This window comes from Heloderma suspectum, chromosome 1 (genome assembly GCF_057233095.1).
Source record: "Heloderma suspectum isolate Gila_16-S chromosome 1, 16-S_ref, whole genome shotgun sequence".
NCBI classification, from domain to species: domain Eukaryota; kingdom Metazoa; phylum Chordata; class Lepidosauria; order Squamata; family Helodermatidae; genus Heloderma; species Heloderma suspectum.
Genome location: NC_139458.1, coordinates 416,986,536 through 417,007,856, shown reverse-complemented (window position 1 = coordinate 417,007,856; position 21,321 = coordinate 416,986,536). Strand labels below are relative to the sequence as shown.

The 21,321-nt window shown below is 44.0% G+C and overlaps 1 protein-coding gene across 1 annotated transcript in view; it reads right to left on the bottom strand.

Moving 5' to 3' along the window:
* The window catches only part of SLC8A1 (solute carrier family 8 member A1), a 344,239-nt gene that overhangs the window by 14,437 nt on the left and 308,481 nt on the right, over positions 1-21,321 (bottom strand). Inside the window, exons 6-7 of the mRNA XM_084829117.1 lie at positions 20,536-20,666; positions 15,402-15,501 (exon numbers count right to left, since the gene is read on the bottom strand). Of these exons, the coding sequence (XP_084685243.1) occupies positions 15,402-15,501; positions 20,536-20,666 (231 nt within the window). The remainder of the gene's footprint in view (positions 1-15,401; positions 15,502-20,535; positions 20,667-21,321) is intronic.

Below are 21,321 nucleotides of genomic sequence, written 5' to 3'. Positions count from 1 at the left end.
AGTGGTAGAGCACATGCTTTGCATGCAGACGGTCCCAGGTTCAATTCCCTGCATCACCAGGTAGCGTGGAAAAATTCCAGCCTGAACTCCTGGAGAACTGCTGCCAGCCAGTGTCGACAATACTGGGCTAGATGGACCCATGGTCTGACTCCGTATAAGGCAGCTTCCTATGTTCCTCGGAGTTCATAATCGAGGGTTGTTTTGTCTTTCTCCTAATAAAACACCTTTTCCTGGATTATGCTCTGCTTTTCCTTCCTGGAAACCTAATGGTTTCTTATCTAGGCCAAACTTCCTAAGGTTACCTCTGTTGCACTCCTGTTTATTTGGCAAATGTGCTAATTTCTGAACCAGCTCAGTTGACAGTGGCTGGTCCTCTGGCAGGAATAGAGCTATGGCCTGCAGAGGAAAGAAATTCCCTTTATACCTAACTAATTCCCCCTATCATCCACTGTTACTCAAACAAAGTAGCAGGTTGATACGTGCTATTGGAGACTTGTGTCCTGAACAAACAGGATAACAAGGTGCGCAATCAGACAGAACATGACAAATGAAAAGAGAGGGGACAATTTTGCAGTAACCCCCCCCCCCCATATGTTGCTTGGCACATTGTAATGATGTGCATAGGAGTGCTACAATTTTGAATGTAGGCCACTGTTTACAAGCATAGTTTCAAACTTTCCCATTTCTGTATGTTCTGGGATTGTGGAACATGCAGCCTGAGAACAGAGAGCTCTCTGTGGGTGGAAGTGGTAAGAACTCCATTAAAGTGCCTTAAATAATTTTAAAACACCATGACTGAAATATTTTAAAAAGAAACACCCTGCATGAACACAAACTTTGTATGAATAAGGGCAGTACCCTCCCAGTTCAGCTTGGAAACCTTTTGATGTTACATTCTGTCAAAGCACATTATGGTGAGACAGGAAACCAGGACAACAAATATCCATTAGGAGAATCAATCATCATGCCACTATGAGTAATTTGTTGTACAGGCAAACATTAAAAGATCTTGGCTCAATGGCTCCCTGGGCATTAAGAAACTAAGCTTGGTGCAAATGGCTGAAGATATAATTAAGCCCAACATTCCTTCCTTTGAAGTTGAGTTCTGCAAGCACAGGATGCTGTTGAGAATGCTATAAATGTAAAGGTTTGTTCCAACCTGGCACCCTCCAAATGGGTTGGACTACAACTCCCATCATCCCTAGCCAGCATGCAGTTAAATGAGGAAGATCTATAGGTCAGGTAATTTTTCCTTGAGAGCCTCCTGGGCTCATTTTAATCACTGTGGGGCCAGACATTTCACCCGTACAACTCAACTTCCTGCTAATGGAATGAACTTCACTGAGAATCAAGTCTGTGAAAAAGCAGAATAAGGCTGAAATCGATTTATTACTGTCATTATTACCAAATAGGTTATAGTTCTACCATACCCTTTTAGGTCCTAAGATCCCCTAAAGCAGCTCACAAGTTCATTAAAAAAAAAAGCCAAATCCTAAAAACAAGCACAATGGGCAGAATGCAATGGTGTCGTTCACATGCGGCCAGTTGTGCCAGTTCTGGTCCGTGTGCAGTCAGCCCCACTGTTTCTGGTCTGCAAGTGGCCCCTACTGCTTGTGGAACGGTGATGTAGCAACGAGTTTTTTTCGTTTGTTTGGGGGCTTGCCCCCTGAAGCACCACATCACTGTTGTGCTCAGACCAAAATCGGAAGGGCTGGCTGTGAGCACAAGGGAACTGTTGGATTCTGCCCAATAAAACACCAGAGCAAATGGTAAAACCACTATCCAAATAATCCAGTAGAGGCCTTACAAAACTATGTACAAAACTATCAGTCTCCTGACGGTCATCAGGAAGGGAGCTTGGCAGTCTCCCCTGGGTGGGGAGTTCCTCTATCTTGTCCTTTGCTTGCTAGGAAACAAGTGGGACTTGTAACAAAATGTCCTCCACATCTCCAATCCGAATTTCCTCCCAAAGTATTTCCCCCTTCCTCCAGGGTTCTGAACATGTTTGCAGAGGCAACTGTTAGGAAAAATGAGCATTGGGCTTCTGTCACATACTTATGTGCAACATTTAAGCCCTAATAAAAGGGAAAGTAAGCACTAATATGAAGTTGGTAATGACCAGGAAATGAAGAAATTCATTTCGCTCACATTTTAATACAAAGCAATCTATCGGCACTTTGCGAATTAATATGTGAACCAGATCACAATTATCCTTCAGTTTGCACAGCTCTCTGAATTTTGCAATGCAGTTCTCTGATTAAAAATGTTTACATTAGGGATGATTGCACACAAAAAATGCATACTTGGAGAAATGTGTACAAATGTTCATACATTAGGAGAAATGCGTACAAATGCGTGTACTAATTTTCATGAGGATTTTTTGCCCAAAGATTTGCAATCTGAGGCCAAAATGGGATGGAACGAACTTGTGCTTCAAAAAGTTTGAAAGTTGTAGAAACTAAAACAGATTTTCCCATCCCTACTGAGAACTAAAATGGAAAGCCGCTACTGGCTGGGTTGAACTCCTGGGCTGCTGCTTGTCCATCCCTAGGCAAGAACGTAACTGTGCTTGGATATGGGAGATCCAAAGCCCTGCTCAGCTATTAAGCTCACTGAGTAGCCTTGAGCAAGTTACTCCCCTCTGCCTAACCTTGCAAGGCAGGCGTAAGGGAAAGTGTGCAAGGAGCTGTAAACACTTTGTACATGGAAAACTGCACTAGAAATGATAAAAATAATACTTTGGTAGTGAGCTGTTCAGAGAGGTTTGCTTTATTATACAATGCTCAACTTAATCCCTCCAGTGAAAAATCAATGGGAATTAAAACCAAGCAGATCCACACTTTTTTCAGGCAGATGGTGAGAACAGCTTCACAGAGAGTTTGTCGTAACCTGTCAATGGTTGAGAGAGCCCTGGATATAGCATTATATACATGTGCTCAGGCGCATTGGCATCTGGCTTAACAGTAGGGTGTTACTTCAGTTAGAGATGGATGCACCTATTTGGACATCTTGGACTATGATGAATTTTCCCTTGTCTTGGTCTAAGTGTTTAGAGACTCTTTGGATTCTTTACAGCTCTATGGTTTGAGAATTCTATCAACTTAAATTTGTTAGGGAACTGAGTTTTATTAAATTTTCGCTTTTGTCTTTTCCTCCCATCACTTCCCTCTAACTGCTTTCCCATTTCTTTGTTCTTGGGTTTCAAGATTTCAGCAGGGATGTTTGACTTAATCATGAAAAGTGCCATCAGCCACATAGAACAATATGCCACCAGTGCACCATTAAAAACGCAGAAACATTCAGAAGATTGTGAATGGTACAGGGCTGAATGCAACTTAGAACATTATAGATTTCAAGCTGGTTCACTGAGATCTAATTTTTTTCTCCAAAATCTTTATATTGCCCCCAGTGAAGAGAGTTGTTATCTAGCCCTAATTTTTATGGATTGCTAATATTTTGGGAACTCTGTAGTAAGCAGAAAACCTATTATGCACAGAAAACATCCAAATGTTTGTGAAGGTATAACTGCATATCTGAAGAGACTGAGGCTGCAATCCTATCATCATTTACCAGAGAGTAAGTTGCATTAAACCAATGGAGCTTACTTCTGAGAAGACATGTATAAATACTTAGGAAGTAATGACCATTGAACACAATGGGACTTCCAAGTAAACATGTAAAGGATTGTACTGTTATTTTTTCAAAATACATGCTTGGAACAATGGGCTTCTGGAGGCAACTAAGAGTGACAGTCAGAATATGTAAAGGTGGAAAAAGGTGGTTTGCAGAAATATAATATAGACTGCAGTCTATAAACACATACTGAAGAGGAGGTCCAGCTGAACATATAAGGACTTATTTCTGAATAAAGAGACTTAGGACTGTACTGACAGGAGGTTATTTTGTTTATTGTTCCCACTTTGAAAAAATTACATTTTGGGATATAAAGGGTCCATAACAGGGTCAGCAGCTAGCATCCCGAGAATTCAATCTGGCTCTCAGCATAGCTCTGGATTCCAAGGGACAACCTTTTCAGAATCAAGACCCAAAGTTTAGATGGTAAACGCTGTGGAGATAGGCACCTGGGTTCTTTGCTTAAGAAACTCTGTAATGTGCCATGTATGTTGATAATGCTGGATTAACACATCATAGTAATGAACTTTTTCTATATTTTCTTTCTGTGTTTGTCTGCTTCTCCTCCTGTCCCCCATTTTCTCCTCCATGCTCTTCCTCTTCAAAGTAAACAAGAAAAAGAAAGGGAGAAAATAGTGGTGATGCCACGGCTCTAACTTGGGTCAGAACATAACATTCTAATTGAAGATCAATGGAGTGCAGCAACATCTATAGGGGAAAAGATCAGTGAGTTGGCTAAGGATTACATTCCTCCTTGTAATGGGTTTCTGGAAGCCTTGTGAACAGAGTTGACAGAACCAACTCTGGCATATTTCCACTAGGCCTGTGTACCGATTTGGATTTGGAAGTCCGAAGCATGGAGGACATTTCATGTACTATCGGCCATTTTGTGTCACAGGCCTAAGGAAAAGGACTCCCTGTGTAGGGTGATGTATGAAACTTGCCTATAGTGCCCCTTGTGGTCATGGAAGGGAATTGATGAGGGGCTGGCATATAGAGAGTATTGGCTTTACTTCTCTTTCCTTCCCCTCCCCTAGAGCCAGCCACTCATCAACCCCTCCCCTTTTTACTTCCAGGTATAAAAGGGGCAGGGTGGATGTGGGGTATCTATAGTATGACAGGCAGAGTTCAAGAATCCCACTGAAATGCATTGAGTTGCATTTTATTGACTGAGGGCTTAGTCCCATACAAGGAAGGCAGCGCTCAGTCTGTATTCCTTCCATGACCACTGTAGGCAAGTTCCATACATCATCCCTAGGGGGAGTCCTTTTCCTTAGGCCTGTGACACAAAATGGTGCATAGTACATGAAACGGCTGCCATGCTTCTGACTTCCGAATCCAAATCCGAATCCGTGCACAGGCCTAATTTCCACCCTTCTTTGTTCCAAGTGACTCCAGCTCATGTAAACTCTCCTTTGATCAGCCAGAACATTAGTCACTCTAATGGAGCCAAAGGCCGGATTTTAACCTGTTGTGTCAATCAAGGTCAACTGACTGGGAGTCAGGGACGCAGGTACATCACTCTTCTCTGTCACCATTTGTTGCATGGCATACGCTCTTTTTTTTAACTCATCACTTGAAACAGCCATTTGACAAGCTCTCTCGGTAAGATTCCCCTGCGGAATATGCGGACTTCCCTAATGAAGCTCCAGGGACCAATAACGCCAAAGTTCTCAAGGTCGCCGTGATAGAACGCTTCTCTAGTTTTCCAGGGAAGCATTCCAAACGACTGAGATTGTAAAACTGATCTAGAAAATGGCCTCTAGACAACAGGCTTCACTACCTAGCAATAGGGGGGGGAAAGCACAGTATTGCAATGAAAAACTTGAGACAGGATACAGAACAGTTTTGATCACCGAGACAATCCTTGTGCTAATGCTGACGAATTTGCCTTTACGTCTGTCGTCAATTAAAGCCTTCTCCTTGATTTGCAAGAGTGGGACATTTAAAAAACCATGCACGGGGCTTTTGGTTGCGCCTCGCCTGCCTGTTAGGTGGAATAGGCCGATGTAGAGGAGAGAATTCAGAAGCACAGGAGTCTGGAACGCCATGCCACGCTGCCAGCCAAGCCTCGGCCCCTCCAGATCTGAGCCAGTTCATAATGGGAATTGATGGTGCTGCTGCTGCTAGTCATGCCCTTGTCCTGCCAGTTTCCTCCATGTCTCAAGCAAACGTATCCTTGCAAAGTTTGGAGGAGAATCAGTAGAAGGGAGGACTCCACAGAGAGGCCTTGCAGACCTCACCCTTAATTTGCTTAATGCTCCCGAGCATGCTCAGGAGCCTTGTTGTTTCCTACACCTCTCCTGAGTCAATGAACCCATCCTGTTGTGCTCCTGATGATGAGACTGGCGGTACAACATGGTCCAATGTTTGGAACTGGGCTTGAAAAGAGCAATGCTACGTTATTGTTTCCTTTTAAAAAAGCTTGATTTGCCAAGTCTGATTCTGAAGGTAGCCAATGGCAGTTTGCCTGTCATTACTTATGGCTGGGATCAGGGACAAAGATTAGGTGAGGTTTTCTTCAAATGTGTAGTTTGGCCCTAAAGCATTGCCTTTTTCAAGGAATGGCGTGAAGTAACTCCAGATTTAAGACTTCCTCTTGTTAAGGACATTATTAACAGTACGACAAGCTATTTTCTTCAATTCTGCAGCTTCTTTCTGTGAGCCTTTCATCCATAGCCCCATCATATTACTTTGATATAATGACACCACTTGTTTTAATTGAAAAGCAGCTATATAAAGGCTGCCACAGGGAGACAGAAATAATCTCTGCTGTATAGTTCATATTGATTTGTGAGCATCATCCCCTACTGGTACTTGGATAAATGGCTCAGCACTGTAACAGAAAGGTTACTGGGAACTCACTACTGCTTTATTATCTGTCTTGCTGTTAAGTGTTGTAAAAAAATGAATTCCGATTTTAGCAATGGGTTGTATCCAGCTGTGTCCATCCACCAGTGGACACCATTGAATGGACACCACTGAACAGACCCTATTGGTGGGACAGATTCCAACTCTTACCACACACCTCCAAATTTTCTCTGAAGGGTTAGGGGACCCTCCAGGGTATATCTGGGGGGGGGATACAGAGGGGGGAGGAGAGGAAGTCACACTGCACAAACAGAAGCCCACTTGCACAACACTGGATTGAACCAGTGGAGGCTGGTGGCTCTGATGTCAGTGGGGTGGTGAATCCGCTCCAGGTTTCAGTCAGAACCAGTCACAACTCTAAAGCAGTTATCCAAGGGGTGAAAGCTCCTTTAGAGTTCTGACTGAAACCCAGAGCGGATTTACCACTCCACTGACATCACAGCCACCAGCCTCCACTGGATGAAACCCTATGATTGCAATGTTGTCTTTGTGGCTACAACGATGCAACACATTTTAAAACTATGCATGTGGTTGATTGTTTCACATTAATCTTATTTATATTTTGTTTTGTGCTTCTTCTGTGTTATTGTTTTCATCCTTTTCATGTTTTCTGGGAATATGATCATTGATTTAGTTATGACCCATGATCTAGACAAATAAACTTATTCATTCAAACACTGATTGCAATTATTGTAGCTTTGCAGACTCTTACAAATCTCAGCTGTTTTACATTTTTAGTTTTCATGCTCACGTGCTTTGGAGGGATTTGTTCCCAAGCTGAAAGCTATATGCTCTGTACATGGTGTGTGAGACAGGAATGTGCTACTGCTAATTCTTTGCTTCAGTACAGATGAAGAAATTTAAGTGTTATCATTTCTTGGGCACTAAAAGCCAAGGCAGCTCGTTCTGGGTCAATATTTTGGAATTATCCTGTTCTAAGAAAAAGGTTTGGAAGAAAGCAAGGTGGGGAAGTGTGTCTGAATGGGAAGACAAATACAGTAATCCCCCCAATATGTTAGGTAATCAGATCTCTCCCTTTATAAGCACATCTCATGTCTCTTGTTTTAGGTGAGGTGACTCATAATTTTGTTAGCTGGAGAACTTAGTGGTGACAGGAGGCATAGCAAATCTCCCAGCACAATTTTGGTATAGATTTCTGAAAAAATGAAATATACAAAGAATATACAAAGTATCACAGGAAAAAATAAACTGAAAGCAGCTATGTGTTAAAACAGCCATTGCTGGGCATCTGTGAAATATAATTTCCTCATGAAAATATGAAAACCAGTGTCTGCAGCAGCCTTTCCCAGCCTGGTGCTCTCCAGATGTGTTAGACTACAATTCTCATCACTCCCAGCAAGCATGGGAGTTGTAGTCCAACACATCTGGAGAGCACCAGGTTGGGGAAAGCTGTTTGACAGTTTCATCGCAGAGGAACTCAGGACTGAACAAGTGCTAGATTAAAGCAGCCCACCCAGAGATCTTCTCCTCTTGCATATTAGGAACATAGGGTGCTGCCTTATCTCCACCTGGAGATGTCAGAGATTGAACCTGGAACCTTTTGCATGCAAAGTATGTGTTCTACCAGCCGTTCCCTGAACAGAGACATATACATGTCTCTCTGCCTTATGAGGAGAGACTGAAAGAAAAGGGCATGTTTAGCCTTGACAAGGTAAGACTGAGCGGAGATATGATAGCGCTCTTCAAGTATTTGAAAGGTTGTCACAGAGAGGAAGGCCACGATCTCTTCTCGATCATCCCAGAGTGCAGGGCACGGAATAATGGGCTCAAATTACAGGAAGCCAGATTCCAGCTGAACGTCAGGAAAAACGTCCTGACTGTTAGAGCAATACGACAATGGAACCAATTCCCTAGGGAGGTGGTGGGCTCTCCCATACTGGAGGCATTCAAGATGAGGCTGGACAGCCACTTGTCAGGGATGCTCTGATTAGGGTTCCTGCATTGAGCAGGGGATTGGACCCGATGGTCTCATAGGCCCCTTGCAACCCTACTATTCTAGGATACTACATTAGATAGGAAACTACCTTATAACAAATCAGACCACTATGGTCTGCTCAGCATGACTGGTGATGGCTCTCCAGGATTTCAGATGGAAGTCTTTCCCATCCTTACATGAAGAAGCTGGGGCCTGAACCTGGGACCTTCTACATGCAAAGCAGCAGCTCTATGACTGTGCTACAGCCCTTTCTCTGTGCCTTCCTGTGCCTTAAGAGCTATGGATGCAGCCCCGCTCTGCGTTCCGCCCTTTACTGAGGTTTACTCACGGTTCAGAGCCTTTTCTGTGGTGGCTTCCAAACTGTGCAATGCTCTCCCCAAAGATATTTGTTTGGTGTCTTCTCTTGCATTATTCCACTGGTAAACCAAGACATTTCTATTCCAGAAAGCTTTTGCATTTGGATAACATCCTTTGCTCTGAATTCTTAAAAATTATCTGGCTGATGGTTTTTTAGCTGTTTATAGTTGATTTTTTTTTTTAACTGCTGCTGGATTTCCATGTTTTAATTGATTTTATTTTGATTGTTTTATAGCAATTTTTATTAGTGCACATCACCTTAAAACTTCACAGAAAGGTAACTCACATATTTATTAAATAAATAAATAAATAAATATAATTGGCTACTCTGATGTAGAAATCATCTTTCTCAATCCATCCAAAGAGCATCAGATAGCTTTGCACATTTCATTCTGAACTCAGAGCTTAACAGAAACCAATCACAGTACACTAGAGAATAGCCCACTGTTGCAAACATACTCTTTTAGGGACATTTAGAGAGGCATTCTCTTTAGGTTTGTAGAAATAGTCTGATATCCGAAGATGTTTGCTTGATGGCTAGTGGCTATTAGCTACTGCACACACCTCACCTGCTTGGCTGAATGCTGAAGGAAGCAGCTGAGGAGTTGAAATTCAGCCAGCAAAGGAGAAACATTGCATTTAGCAGCTGGCTGACAAGATGCAGTCTTCCGGGGCTAAACGCTGTTTTGCTTTTGGGGTAATTGACACTGATATGGAGACTAGCACGGTGTCTGTGTGCTTGCCTGCTTCCCTATTCTCAACTTGCCTATTTATAAAAGAGATGATAAAAACAGCAAAAGACCGTCACTGTACTTTGTCCTTACAAGGAAGCTAATCCTGTAGTAGCTGCCCCTGGAGTTTCCTAATGCTCACGGAAGTGTGAAGCATGCAATGCATCAGTAAGAGAGCCTGCGGGGCCAGATAGAACATGAAACCAATTGTTGTAAACAAGCGCCATGCCTGAAATTGTGGAGGGACTGTGTTGGGTTGCATGCGGTATCCCTCCCTGGCTAGATATTCAGTTGTATGGGGAACCCACTCTTACATTAGGGCAGTGGTGTGGGAATGCCCTTGTGTTGCTGGACTGTTAAACAGCTTATTAGAAGCATGAGATGAAGTCACAGAGCCTTCCCCAACCTGGTGGCCCCCTGCCATATGTTTTGGACTATGAACTTTTCTACATGAGGCACTTATTGTGTGCTCATCATTCCCTACTCATGGTTGTGTACGGGTTTTTTTAGATGATGTTGTGACCCTCCAGTTTCACTTCTGTTTTTAAACAGCACTTTTGTCGTGTTTTTTTTAGAGAAGAGAAAATGCTGCATTATTTGTGAAAGTGAAAGAAAACGCCTTTTCTACTTGTGTAATTGCACTATACCACAGTGCCACCTAGAGGTTATGTAGTGGAAAAGTAGGAAAGGAAGTGCTCTTCATGTACTGCTCAGATCTCAATTCTGCAATGAAATCCAAAGTAGACACAGCAGATTAACAGCCCCATGTAGAAAAGCTCTACAACTCCCAACCTTTCTGACCCTTGGCCATGCTTGCTGGGGCTGATGGAAGGTGAAGTCCAAAATATCTGGAGGGCATCAGGTTGGGGATGGCTGAAGTAACAGGTCCCACTCCATTGCCATAATTTATGAAGGATGCTGTACTGGCAAACCAGTAGAAGGGTTTAAATGACCCAGAGGATTCCACCGGAGTAGGTGTTTATAGGTCTTACAGTCACAGGCTAGATTGTTTTTGAAGCAGGGAGAACCTTTTTGGGGGAGGGTTGCTGGTGCAGCACAGAGCCCTTTCTTCTTAGAGCAGAGTTTTCATCTGAACAACTCAGAAAAGTGAGACTTTGAAACAGAAAGCTTTCTCTTTAAAAAGAAATAAACTGCAAACTTTTATCAAGATTATTTAAATCACATTTAACAAGAGACCAGATAAAGGGCAAATACAGTAGTTGTCTTTCTGAAACATACTTAGTGCTTTGAAAGGAAGGAAAGCCATTAGCTCAGAATCCTCAGTTGCCATTTTGGCACAATGGAGGTGGTGAGATAAGAGTCATTTCTGCAGGGCTTCCACTGCACTGATGAAAAATGGCTGAGTAACTAACTTCTACAAGATTAGAAAATCCCACTCCCTCTTTTAAGGTCTCATTCCAGTTCTTTGGAACTGAGATCCAGTGACATACACACTAATCTTGTAGGACCATCCAAATATGTGACGGCTGTGAAAAGTCTGGAAATAGCGACTAAGGGAGCAATCCTATGCCTGTTTAGACAGGAAAAAGACCTACAACTCCCAGCATGCCCCAGCCAGCCATGGCTGGCTGGAGCATGCTAGAAGTTGTAGACCTTTTTTCCTGTCTAAACAGGCATAGGATTATGCTTAATAAGGATTTCAGTATGGTGATGGGCAGACTGCAAGCTGCTCTTCAGCTCTATAAAGGACAATATCCTTTGGATTCTACAGTTGTTTGAATTTGTGATTCAGTTTTCGGCTGAGAAATCGCATACAAAAATGCAAGTATTAGGAAAAGATCCATACAAAATGTGTATGTTAGGGAAAGGCCTCATCTGGAGTACTGTCTTCAGTTCTGGGCACCACACTTTAAGAAGGATGCAGACAAACTTCAGGGTTCAGAGGACGGCAACAAAGATGATCAGGGGACTGGAAACAAAGTGCTATGAGGTGAGACTGAAAGAACTGGGCATGTTCAGCCTTGAGAAGAGAAGACTAAGGGGAGATATGATAGCGCTCTTCAAGTACTTGAAAGGCTATCACAGAGAGGAAGGCCAGCATCTCTTCTCGATCATCCCAGAGTGCAGGACACAGAATAATGGGCTCAAGTTACAGGAAGCCAGATTCCGGCTGAACGTCAGGAAAAACGTTCTGACTGTTAGAGCAATACGACAATGGAACCAATTCCCTAGGGAGGTAGTGGGCTCTCCCAAACTGGAAGCATTCAAGATGAGGCTGGACAGCCATCTGTCGGGGATGCTCTGACTCAGATTCCTGCATGGAGCAGGGGGTTGGACTCGATGGCTTTGTAAGCCCCTTCCAACCCTATTGTTCTATGATTCTATTCTATGACAGCTGCATACAAAAATAAATGCGGATTTGTATGTGTTTTCTTTAAAAATTGCAGAATGGTACAGAAATTGGTTGGGATAAACTTGTGATTGAATACATGCGAAACTGACATAAATTGGATATGTACTGATTTGTACACTTTTATACCGCACTTTTTGCTGCTCCTGTACCCTCACTGGGGCATGGAAGTGGTGGCAAAAAGGGTGAAGCCCCTTCTTCCTCCTGCAACTTTTTTGCTCCCAGGAGCTCCCTACTGATGTGGCTTTCCAAGCAAAAAAAGGCCACTGGGTTCCTGTGACACACACTGGCATGAAACGTGGCGTTTGGCCCTCATGGGAAGCAAGATCCACCACGTGGCAGCATTAAAAAAAGGTCAACTGGAGAGTCTGAGAAGCAATTCTCCAAGGCATCATGTTGACAATTTGTTAAACGGTGTTTTTCCAAACCATGGCAAATAGGATCACTGGAAACACATGCTTTCCATGGGTGCAACTGTAGTCTTTAATTGAAGAAAGCCACAAGGGAGTCAAGGGAACAACCGACACTTGCAGTGGAGACCTCTGGCTGCGCAGGCTCAAGCACAGCAGATCTCAATTCAGGAAGACAGCATCTTGCAGACATGTGCAATTCTCCATAGCACTGAGAGGCAGGGAAGAGCCTGAGAAATATTGGGAAACAACTGATATATGGTCTGGGTGTACAGCAGGACAGTGTGAACTGAAAGCAGGATTGGATTGTAGATAAGAGCTGTCCTTTTTGTTGTTTACCCGATGCAGGTCATGCAATAAATTCTCCAAATGGAACTCTAGTTAAACTGAATGAAGTTATTTCCCACCCATTCCATTCCCCGAGAGGCAATGCAGTCACCCCCGCCTCCACATACACACACACACACAGGACAGCCTCAAATGCAGAAGGCAGATGCTGCTAACAAGGAAGGAGGTTGTTATGTACTCCCAGATACTTGCCTGGGAAAGTTTCTGACACACACGTTGTCTTTGTGCTTGGCTGGTTTTGGAATGAACATTGGAAAAGTGAAAGAAGATAAAATGTTGTCATATGATTTATCACTCTCTTATCTCCACAGTTAAGTGATCGCCGAGCCGTTCTTTCTACTTCTGGAACAGCAGGAACACGGCCCCTAGGAAGTTAGGAACATGGGCAAACTGCCCACTAGGAGGCATGTGGGATCTACGGACAGAACGAGCTTCTGCCTTAGACCGTAGCAGAGCTTGATACAGGCAAGAAGGCAATTGCAGCAGCCCCTCCTGATGGCACACATCTCTCTAGAGCATTGGTTCCCAAACTTGGCCTACAACTCCCACCATCTGCAACCACTGGCCATGCTGGTTGTGGATGATGAGAGTTGTAGTGCAACAGCCTCTGGGGACTAAATAATTGGAAACCAAACCATTTCCCAAATTGTGTGCTGCGGGAAGGCTGCAAGCATCTCACGGGAAACAAATTGATTGATTTTTTTTCAAAATCAAAGGTCTCCGGCGAGCCTAATGTAACCACCAGTGGAGTAGGCTGCCAGCTGTGTCCCTGCATGATCCACAGCTCTGGCCTTGCCCCCCTTCCAAGCAGCCTTTCAATCAGTGGAAATGGGGGTAATCACGCTGAATCTCTGCCTTGTGTGTGATGGGATCATTCAATTGCTTCCATTGCAAAGAAGCAGCAGCAGGATCCCCTGCCCTTCGAGAAGGAGGCACAAGCTCCGAACAGAGGTTCATGCACAAGCATAGGAGGTGGCCTTGCCAGAAGTATTAAGAGTGAAGCGTGACATCAATGTTAAGTTGTGCACCAGCAATCAGATGTTTGGGGAACCTTAGAAACAGTAATTAATTTAAAAAATGTGAACTGCTGGGTCTATACTCTACCCAGGAACTATGATACTCTTTTCCTAAAGTAGCCCCACCCAGCCTGATGCCATCCAGATGTGTTGGACTACAACTCCCATCCTCCCCAGCCAGCATGGTCAAGATATAGCACAACAAATCTGGAGGGCACCAGGCTGAGGAAGACCGGGTCCTAGCCACTTTTACATCTCTTTAAGATGAGTGAGTGCTGTTTGTAACGACAATGGGTGAAGGAAATGCACTTTGTATATGCTCATGACATGCTTTTGTACTTATTTTTGCCCTCCACCACTTCTGCTGGAAAGAAAATGTTGGACTGGAGATGGACTGAGAAAGGCAATGCTTTTGTTCTTAATATTTCCTATCTCAGTTGCGATGGTTGTTTTCTATCACTTGTTTCCAGTCCCACTGTACATCTCTGCCACATAAGCTGCTTTGGTAAGGCAGACCTTTGCCACTAAGATAATTCAATAGTACTTGTACTGCACAAACACAACATTCCCATAGGATTTTTTTTCTTTTAAAAGGTCGATGGTGTAAGATTCCTCCCAAGGGGCAGTCCACTGATTGTGGCAAAACCAGACACAGTAGATAAAGGAAGTGGACCTAAGGTGACGGAGGACTGGAAGAAGTATAAAACCAAAGCAAATTGTAACAGGGACATTTTGTAATGGACATATCCATAGGGACCAAGGCTGCAATCCTATGCATGTTTAGACAGAAAAAAGTCCCACAATTCCCAGCATTCTGCAGCCAGCATATTTGACTAGAGAATACTAGGAATTGTAGGACTTTTTTCTGCCTAAACATGCATAGGATTGTGCCCTACATTTCTGTTATCAAAGCTTCTATGAAGGCCAAAGCATTAAATCAACTTCCAGCAGCTTATGAATAAGACCGTAGTTGTTCCGTACATATAGAGACAGAACTGAATTGTATTTTCACTGATCTGTGATCACGGATACTATATATTCTCAAATGCCTTTCTCCCACAATGGAACTCAAGGTCGAGTGCATGGGGTTCCCAGGTAATCACTCATCCAGGGTTTTACCATGGGTTCCAACTCTGGGCTGTCTCTCCCTCAACAACCCAGAGTTCCAGGTTCAGATGTCATGATAAACAACCCAGGTCTGGAGTGTCCCTTGGGTTGTTTAGCTTTTCCTGCTTGCAGCGGGAGCAATTGAACTACCGGGAAACAGCATGCTTGCCTGCTCCCAGGTTGTTGTCACCTATGACCACAGCCCTCAAATCATTTAGTAAATACTGGAATTACAAGTCTGGAGTTCACTGAATAACTCACACAATTGGTCTCGCTGATGTGCTTAGCTGCCTATGTCTAAAGCAACCTGGTTAGTTTGAAAGAGTTGACTAAGGTCTGTCCCGTTTCCCTAAGTAAAAGACATAGTTGGGGTTCCCAGATGCCTAGATTAACATGGGTAGTGGCAGCTGTTAGCTACTTAAGAAGGAAGTGTGTCTCAACCTGTCCGACCTCACAAGCAAGGTGGGCGCGCTTGTTCCCTTCATCACAGCTCCCAAAGGCAGTGCAGGCCAGGTGTACTGGAGTCAGGGTTACTTGATGCCCTCAAGCCAGGAGAATGGCTTCTCATAATTCACTGCACATGTAAACACAGAAACTTACCAGCACTGACTGTGATAGCTTCAATGAACTGTTCTCTCCAGCTGTTTGTTCCAACCACAAGAGCGAGGTTTGTCTTCTTAATGAGCTTGTCCACAGTGTTCTGTAGATGGATAGATAAGCGTGAGAAAGCTAAGCTCGTGATCAGTTCAGAAGCTTGAGTTTACAGATGGAAGTGTAAAGCCCCCTGAGAGGGATATTGGCTGGCTTCAGAACATTAACACCAAATGCTAAAAGAAGTGGCTACAAATGTGCACATACGCAAAAGCTCCAGTTCTGCCTGAAAAAAGGCTTGAAATGTAGGTGCAACGTATTTGTTAGTACAGCTTCATAAACAAGCCAACAAAGTTACTAGCCTGCACATTTTTTTTTACTAGCTTAACAAGAAGCGAATAGCCGGTGTTTCCATGCTGGCTACAGAGGAAGGGAAGCCCCCTCTTCTGCAGACAGCATGGAAGTACAGCCTGGTCATGCACCTGCATGGAATTCCTGGTCGCCTATGGTGAGCAGGCGAGTTGCTAAATACAAGGTTGTGTTACCGTATTAGTTGTATAACATGTCTATTTTTAAATCTCCTCCTTGAATAGCAGTGGCTCTCTTGGTTCTCAGGTTGAGGTTTTTCAAATCATCCATTACTAGATCCATTTTAACTGGAAAGGCCAGAGATTGGGATCAAAAAAGAGTTCAGTTTCCAATAGGTTGTGAGGAAACTCTTGAAAAGTGGATATGTCCCCTCCCTTCCCCAGCAGTTCAGAATACTTCTTTTTACTGACATACTTGATTTATTATAAGTCAAACTAGAAGCTTGTCTGGGTCTCCTATTGATCCTGATTGGTTTCATTTCATTTTTTTTCATTTATTATCTCTCTACACCGCCCCATAGCTGAAGCTCTCTGGGCGGTTCACAAAAATTAAAAAAACATTAAAATCCATTATAGAGAGTATAAAACCATTTACATAATGACACAGAACAAATAGCACACGCAACAACGTATTTAAAACAATTAGCCAGAGACAATCAGAGAGACTCCTTACATGCTGCCAAATGCCTGAGAGAAGAAACAAATCCTACCAAGACAGCTTACATGTAACATAAAAATAATAAAATTGCAATAAATATTAACAACTTAAAAACAAATCAAGATCCTTTGCTCAGAGCAGATGGGTGAAGATGGCCCTGGGCTGAAGAGAGTCCAGCTGGAACAGGAGCAAGAACCTGGTGCCATCCTCCCTCTCTCCTGGGGTCCTTCCCACGGAGCAGGTGGTGGATGTGGGGTGGTTAGGGGAGGAGGGGAAAGTCCAGCTGCAGCACATTGCAGGTGTGTGTGGGGAGGGCTGACTGAAGCTGAGAGAAAGTTGCTTCTCTAAGGCCACCTGCGGAATTCATGGGCACAAGTGAGTGATGAACCAAGCAGGGGCTTCCTAATGTGCAGCTCAGCCTCCTGGCCACTGTGCTACAGCAACTTCCTAATTCCAGCCTTCCCCAACCTGGTGCTCACCAACAGCAAGGAACAATGGGAAGTGCAGTCCAACACAGCCAGAGGGCAGTAGACTGGGGAAGGCTGGGTCAGACCATGCCCAGGCCAGCCTCTTCAGTAGTCTCTTTTCCTGGCTCTCAAACCAAGGCCTCTATGCCTGCATCATAACCGTGAAAGCCCAGCCTGAAGACGACCTGCTGGCCCTGAGCACGGCGGAGGGCTCGGTGTACGTGACCGCCTCTCTTGTCAGCAAGCAGAGCCAAGCCAGGACCCAGGGAGTCTTGGTCCCTTTCCTGCCTGCGTTCTTCGTCAACCAGTCTGAAGTTGTCTTCAGCAGCAAGCAGATGAGCAGCGAAATCTTGGTGCTGGGGGCCTCAAGAGTGAAGGATACTTTACTGTTCTTGCTGCAACAGAATAACACCGCCGTCCCCCTGGATTGCATTACTTTGTTGTTTACTTTCTAATAAATTGCTTTCCCCTGTTTGCCAAGGCTCAACCCAGTTCCCCCGCGATCAAAGTGGGTCAGCCCCTGCATCCGCCAGACACGCCCGGACCCGTCCTCCGGCCAATCCGACACCTCTCCACCAGGTGGCAGCCCCCGTCCCCATCAACCTCCCCTCAGTCCTCCACCAAGTCCCCAGCATCACCACTCCAGTGCAAGGAACAGGACTTGTATTGCCTTATGAGGCAGAGTGGCCATGGCACTTTGATTTCCCAGAATGCTCCTGAGTAAAATGCAGTAAAATCAATATGAAATACGTATTGGAGACTTGTAGCTTCTTTTCCTTACAAATGCAAACTAGAGGATTTTTTTTAAAGCCACAGCATGATTTAAGCTCAGTCAGGAAGTCTGGGGCCAGATACAATTGCTTTGGGAGCTAGTTGGGCATCCCTGATTTAAGAGATGTGTGGAATCCTTGGGATGAGTGGCACAAAAAATGTGGAGTCAGTAGATTTTTTTTGCCAGCAATAGCAGTTCTTATTTATTTGTGGATAGCAAAGTCTGCCTGATGGAGACCAGCAGATCATGTAAAGTGTTACTAGTTGATTTCCTTAGGGAACAATCCTGTGGGCCGCTAGTCAGCAGCTAGACGGCCATAGGATATCTTGTTTTCCGGGAACCAACCTCGGAGCCTGCGCTCCGAGGTCGGTTCCCAGAGAACTGACCTTCCCCCCCTTCTGAACTGCCTCACAGGCAGCACGGAAAAGCCCTGTGCTTTTGAAGAGCTCACAAGAGGAACGCGGAGTGGCCGAAACAGGGCGTTCCAGGGCGGGGAGTGTGGAAACGCCGGTACGACACATCCAATGTGTTGTACAGCAGCCTCCTCTCGTGCTCTGCCCTCCCATGGCTAGGCAGTCCCAATCGGCTGTCTAGCTGAAAATGCAGGGCAGGAGAGGTGTGGAGGGAACCATCCCCTCCATGCTTCTCCTGCCCTGCACTGGATAGGTGGTTGCCTCCGTGATCGGAGGTGGCTGCCTATCTGCATAGGATTGCGCCCTTAAGATAACTTCAGGGAATGCAAATGAAGCAAGTGTCATTTAAAATATAAATACGATACAGTGGTTAGTGCTGTAGACCAGACTGTGTTAAAACAGCCAGTATGGTATAATGGCTATTGAACTAGACTAGGCCTAGGGAGACCCAGTTGGGCCAGTCACTATCTCAGAACCTAACCAACCTCACCGGGATTGTCATGAGGATAAAGGATGGCAGGAGAAGTGTACATGTTGCCCTAAGCTCCTAAAATGAAACGAATAAATGAAGTTTTTAAAAAAAGTTGTTCAGATTCTGCTAGGGATGGGAGAACATGTAATGTTCGAGTTGTTGAGGTTCTCTGAATTCTTCCTTGAAGTTTATTTCCCCTCATTTGCATTCTTGAGTGCAAGCAACTTTTTCTTTTTCGAACAGAAAAAAGGGCACAAGTTTTTCCAATGAAAAAAAATAGCATTTTAAAAAATGTATATTTTTCCAACCATAAACACACATTTCTCCTCATAAACTAAAGCATGAAAATGCAGATTTGGGGGGAATCTGCGCAAATGCGCACCAAAAAAAAATGTGCGTATGTGCACACACACACTTCCAGAAAAATGAGTATATGTGCATTTCCAGAACTGTGCATGTGTGCATATGTGCATTTTCAGAAGTGTGCATTTTTGAACATGAATGCAAGTTCGGGAAATTGTGAAAATTTCTCAAGAACTGCATTCCTGCTTTCACATTTGGGGTTGCAAATGGGGCATGTTCCCACAACTTGCAAACAGGAACAAAATTCTTGTACACCCCTAGATTCTGCACTAACAAAGTTTGTATTCTAAGCAGAGAAGACCAAAGAGAGCCAGTGTGGTGTAGTGGCAAGAGTGTTGGACTAGGAGCTGGGAGATCCGGGTTCTAGTCCCCACTCGGCCATGGAAGCTCACTGGGTGACTTTGGGCCAGTCACAGACTCTCAGCCCAACCCACCTCACAGGGTTGATGTTGTGAGGATAAAACGGAGAGGAGGTGGATGATGTAAGCCGCCTTGGGTTCCTTGCAAGAGGAAAATAGGCGGGGTATAAATGCAATAAAATAAAAAATAATAAATAAAATAATAAAGTTTGCTATCAGACTAATGCCCTACTCACACTTTGCATGAGTGTAGGGCTCCCATGTGTTTAAGCAGGAGTGCCCCCCCCGCCCCCCATGGCATGTGTCAGGGCTAGCCCTGTCTCCAGGATTTGAACATTGCCATTGCTAAAGGAAACTCCTACGAGGAGCTACTCACGCATGGAGATTCCTTTACAAATGGCTGCACTCAATTCGTGGGTGGTGGGGGTAGACAGCCTGGGAACATGACCACAGGGGCAGTACCAGCAGCGTGGCCTCACCACTACTTCAACATGTGAGTTCACTACATGCATGTTAATATGCGAATAGGGCTTAATTTATGTAAATTAAGGCAATTACCCACTGTTTCCCATTATATTTTCTTCCTCCAACAATTCTCTCTATTAAGGCTGTAATCCTGAGTTTTTTCTGTCAATCTAGCTAATAACCCTTTAAAATGTATAGCTTGGCTTCTGATAAGTTGATTTAAAGTTTGCTTAACTCCTTGTGATGAGTCACCTTTCGATTTCTGAGGCTGGCATGAGAAGCCAGAAGTTCTTAATGCATATTCCTGATGCCCCTTGAGCAGGTATGACTGCATTCCTTGAACCTCCACAAGCACGGGGAAAAAAGGAATGTGCTTTTGGGTGCCCAATTCAGAGATTCGTTGCTTTCTGTAAAAATAAAAACGCTAGCCCTCATGATTGCTTGAAAGTCAGCAGACAATGCCTGGTGAAAGCTCAGAAGCCAGAAGAGTTGTGGAATAAGATTTCCCATGGCAAAATTACCCTCCTTTTGACAAACAGAAGTGGAACTGTTATGAAAAATGTAAAAATGGCAGAGTAAATTTGAAAATTTGCTTAATCTGCATAATTTACTCAATCTGCCTTTTCTTGGCACAAAATTTTGATTACGTGGGCACAGAATCCTTATTTTATTTTATTTTGGGGGGCTGCAGAAAAAAACAGTCCTGCCCTTGAGCTACCTCATTTTACATAGAATTGATTCTGATTGGAAAACCGGGCTATAATAGTGTAACAGTAATAAACAAGCATGACGTCTACATACTGCACCTTGAACTCATAGGACTCTTCAATAATCACTTCAAGCTTGGTATGCTCTCCCAGGATGGGGCGCCCCATTTCTGCTATGCGACGCTCTTCCTCCTCTTTGCTTGTCAGTGGCTGCTTCTCTTCGTTCTCTTCTGCAAAAAATAATTAAAAATAAGAGAAATCTGTAGATTTTGAACCAGGGCTTTCACTTTTCTGCAGCCAGCTTGTCAAATGCAGCTGTAACCTACAGAAAGCTTCGGCTATTGGGTGGAATAGAAATGAAATAAATATTTATATTTAAATGTGCGCAAATGCAATGGCAAAAGCAGGCAGACATCTGTTGCAGAAATGGGAAAGGCCATTCACCAAGGTGCTTGCTGCTGCAACTGGTTTGCCTGGAAGCATGAGCAGATGAGGTCACGGGCTCATAATTTCTCCGAATGTCAAATGATGGCTTCTTCTACACGCTTGTCGTCTTAAACCTAGGCTGTGCTTTGCCAAATGGGCTGTCAGAGCTGAACTTTGCAACTCGCACAAATTGAGAGAGAGAGAGGCAGCGATTCTGGGATTCTTGAGCCCATTTTGCATGTTACACTTTGTCACTACATCACTTAGGGTTTCTTCACACAGGTATGATTTCTAGGTGGACACCTAATATATATTCTCTCTCTCTGTGTATGACTAAAAATGAAATGTGACAAATAGGTGCTAAAAAACATGTGTATTGCATAGATACTCCTGCCAGAGAGCTGGGTAGGATACTAAACTGATGAATACTATCACATCTGCCACATACTCAGAGACAGT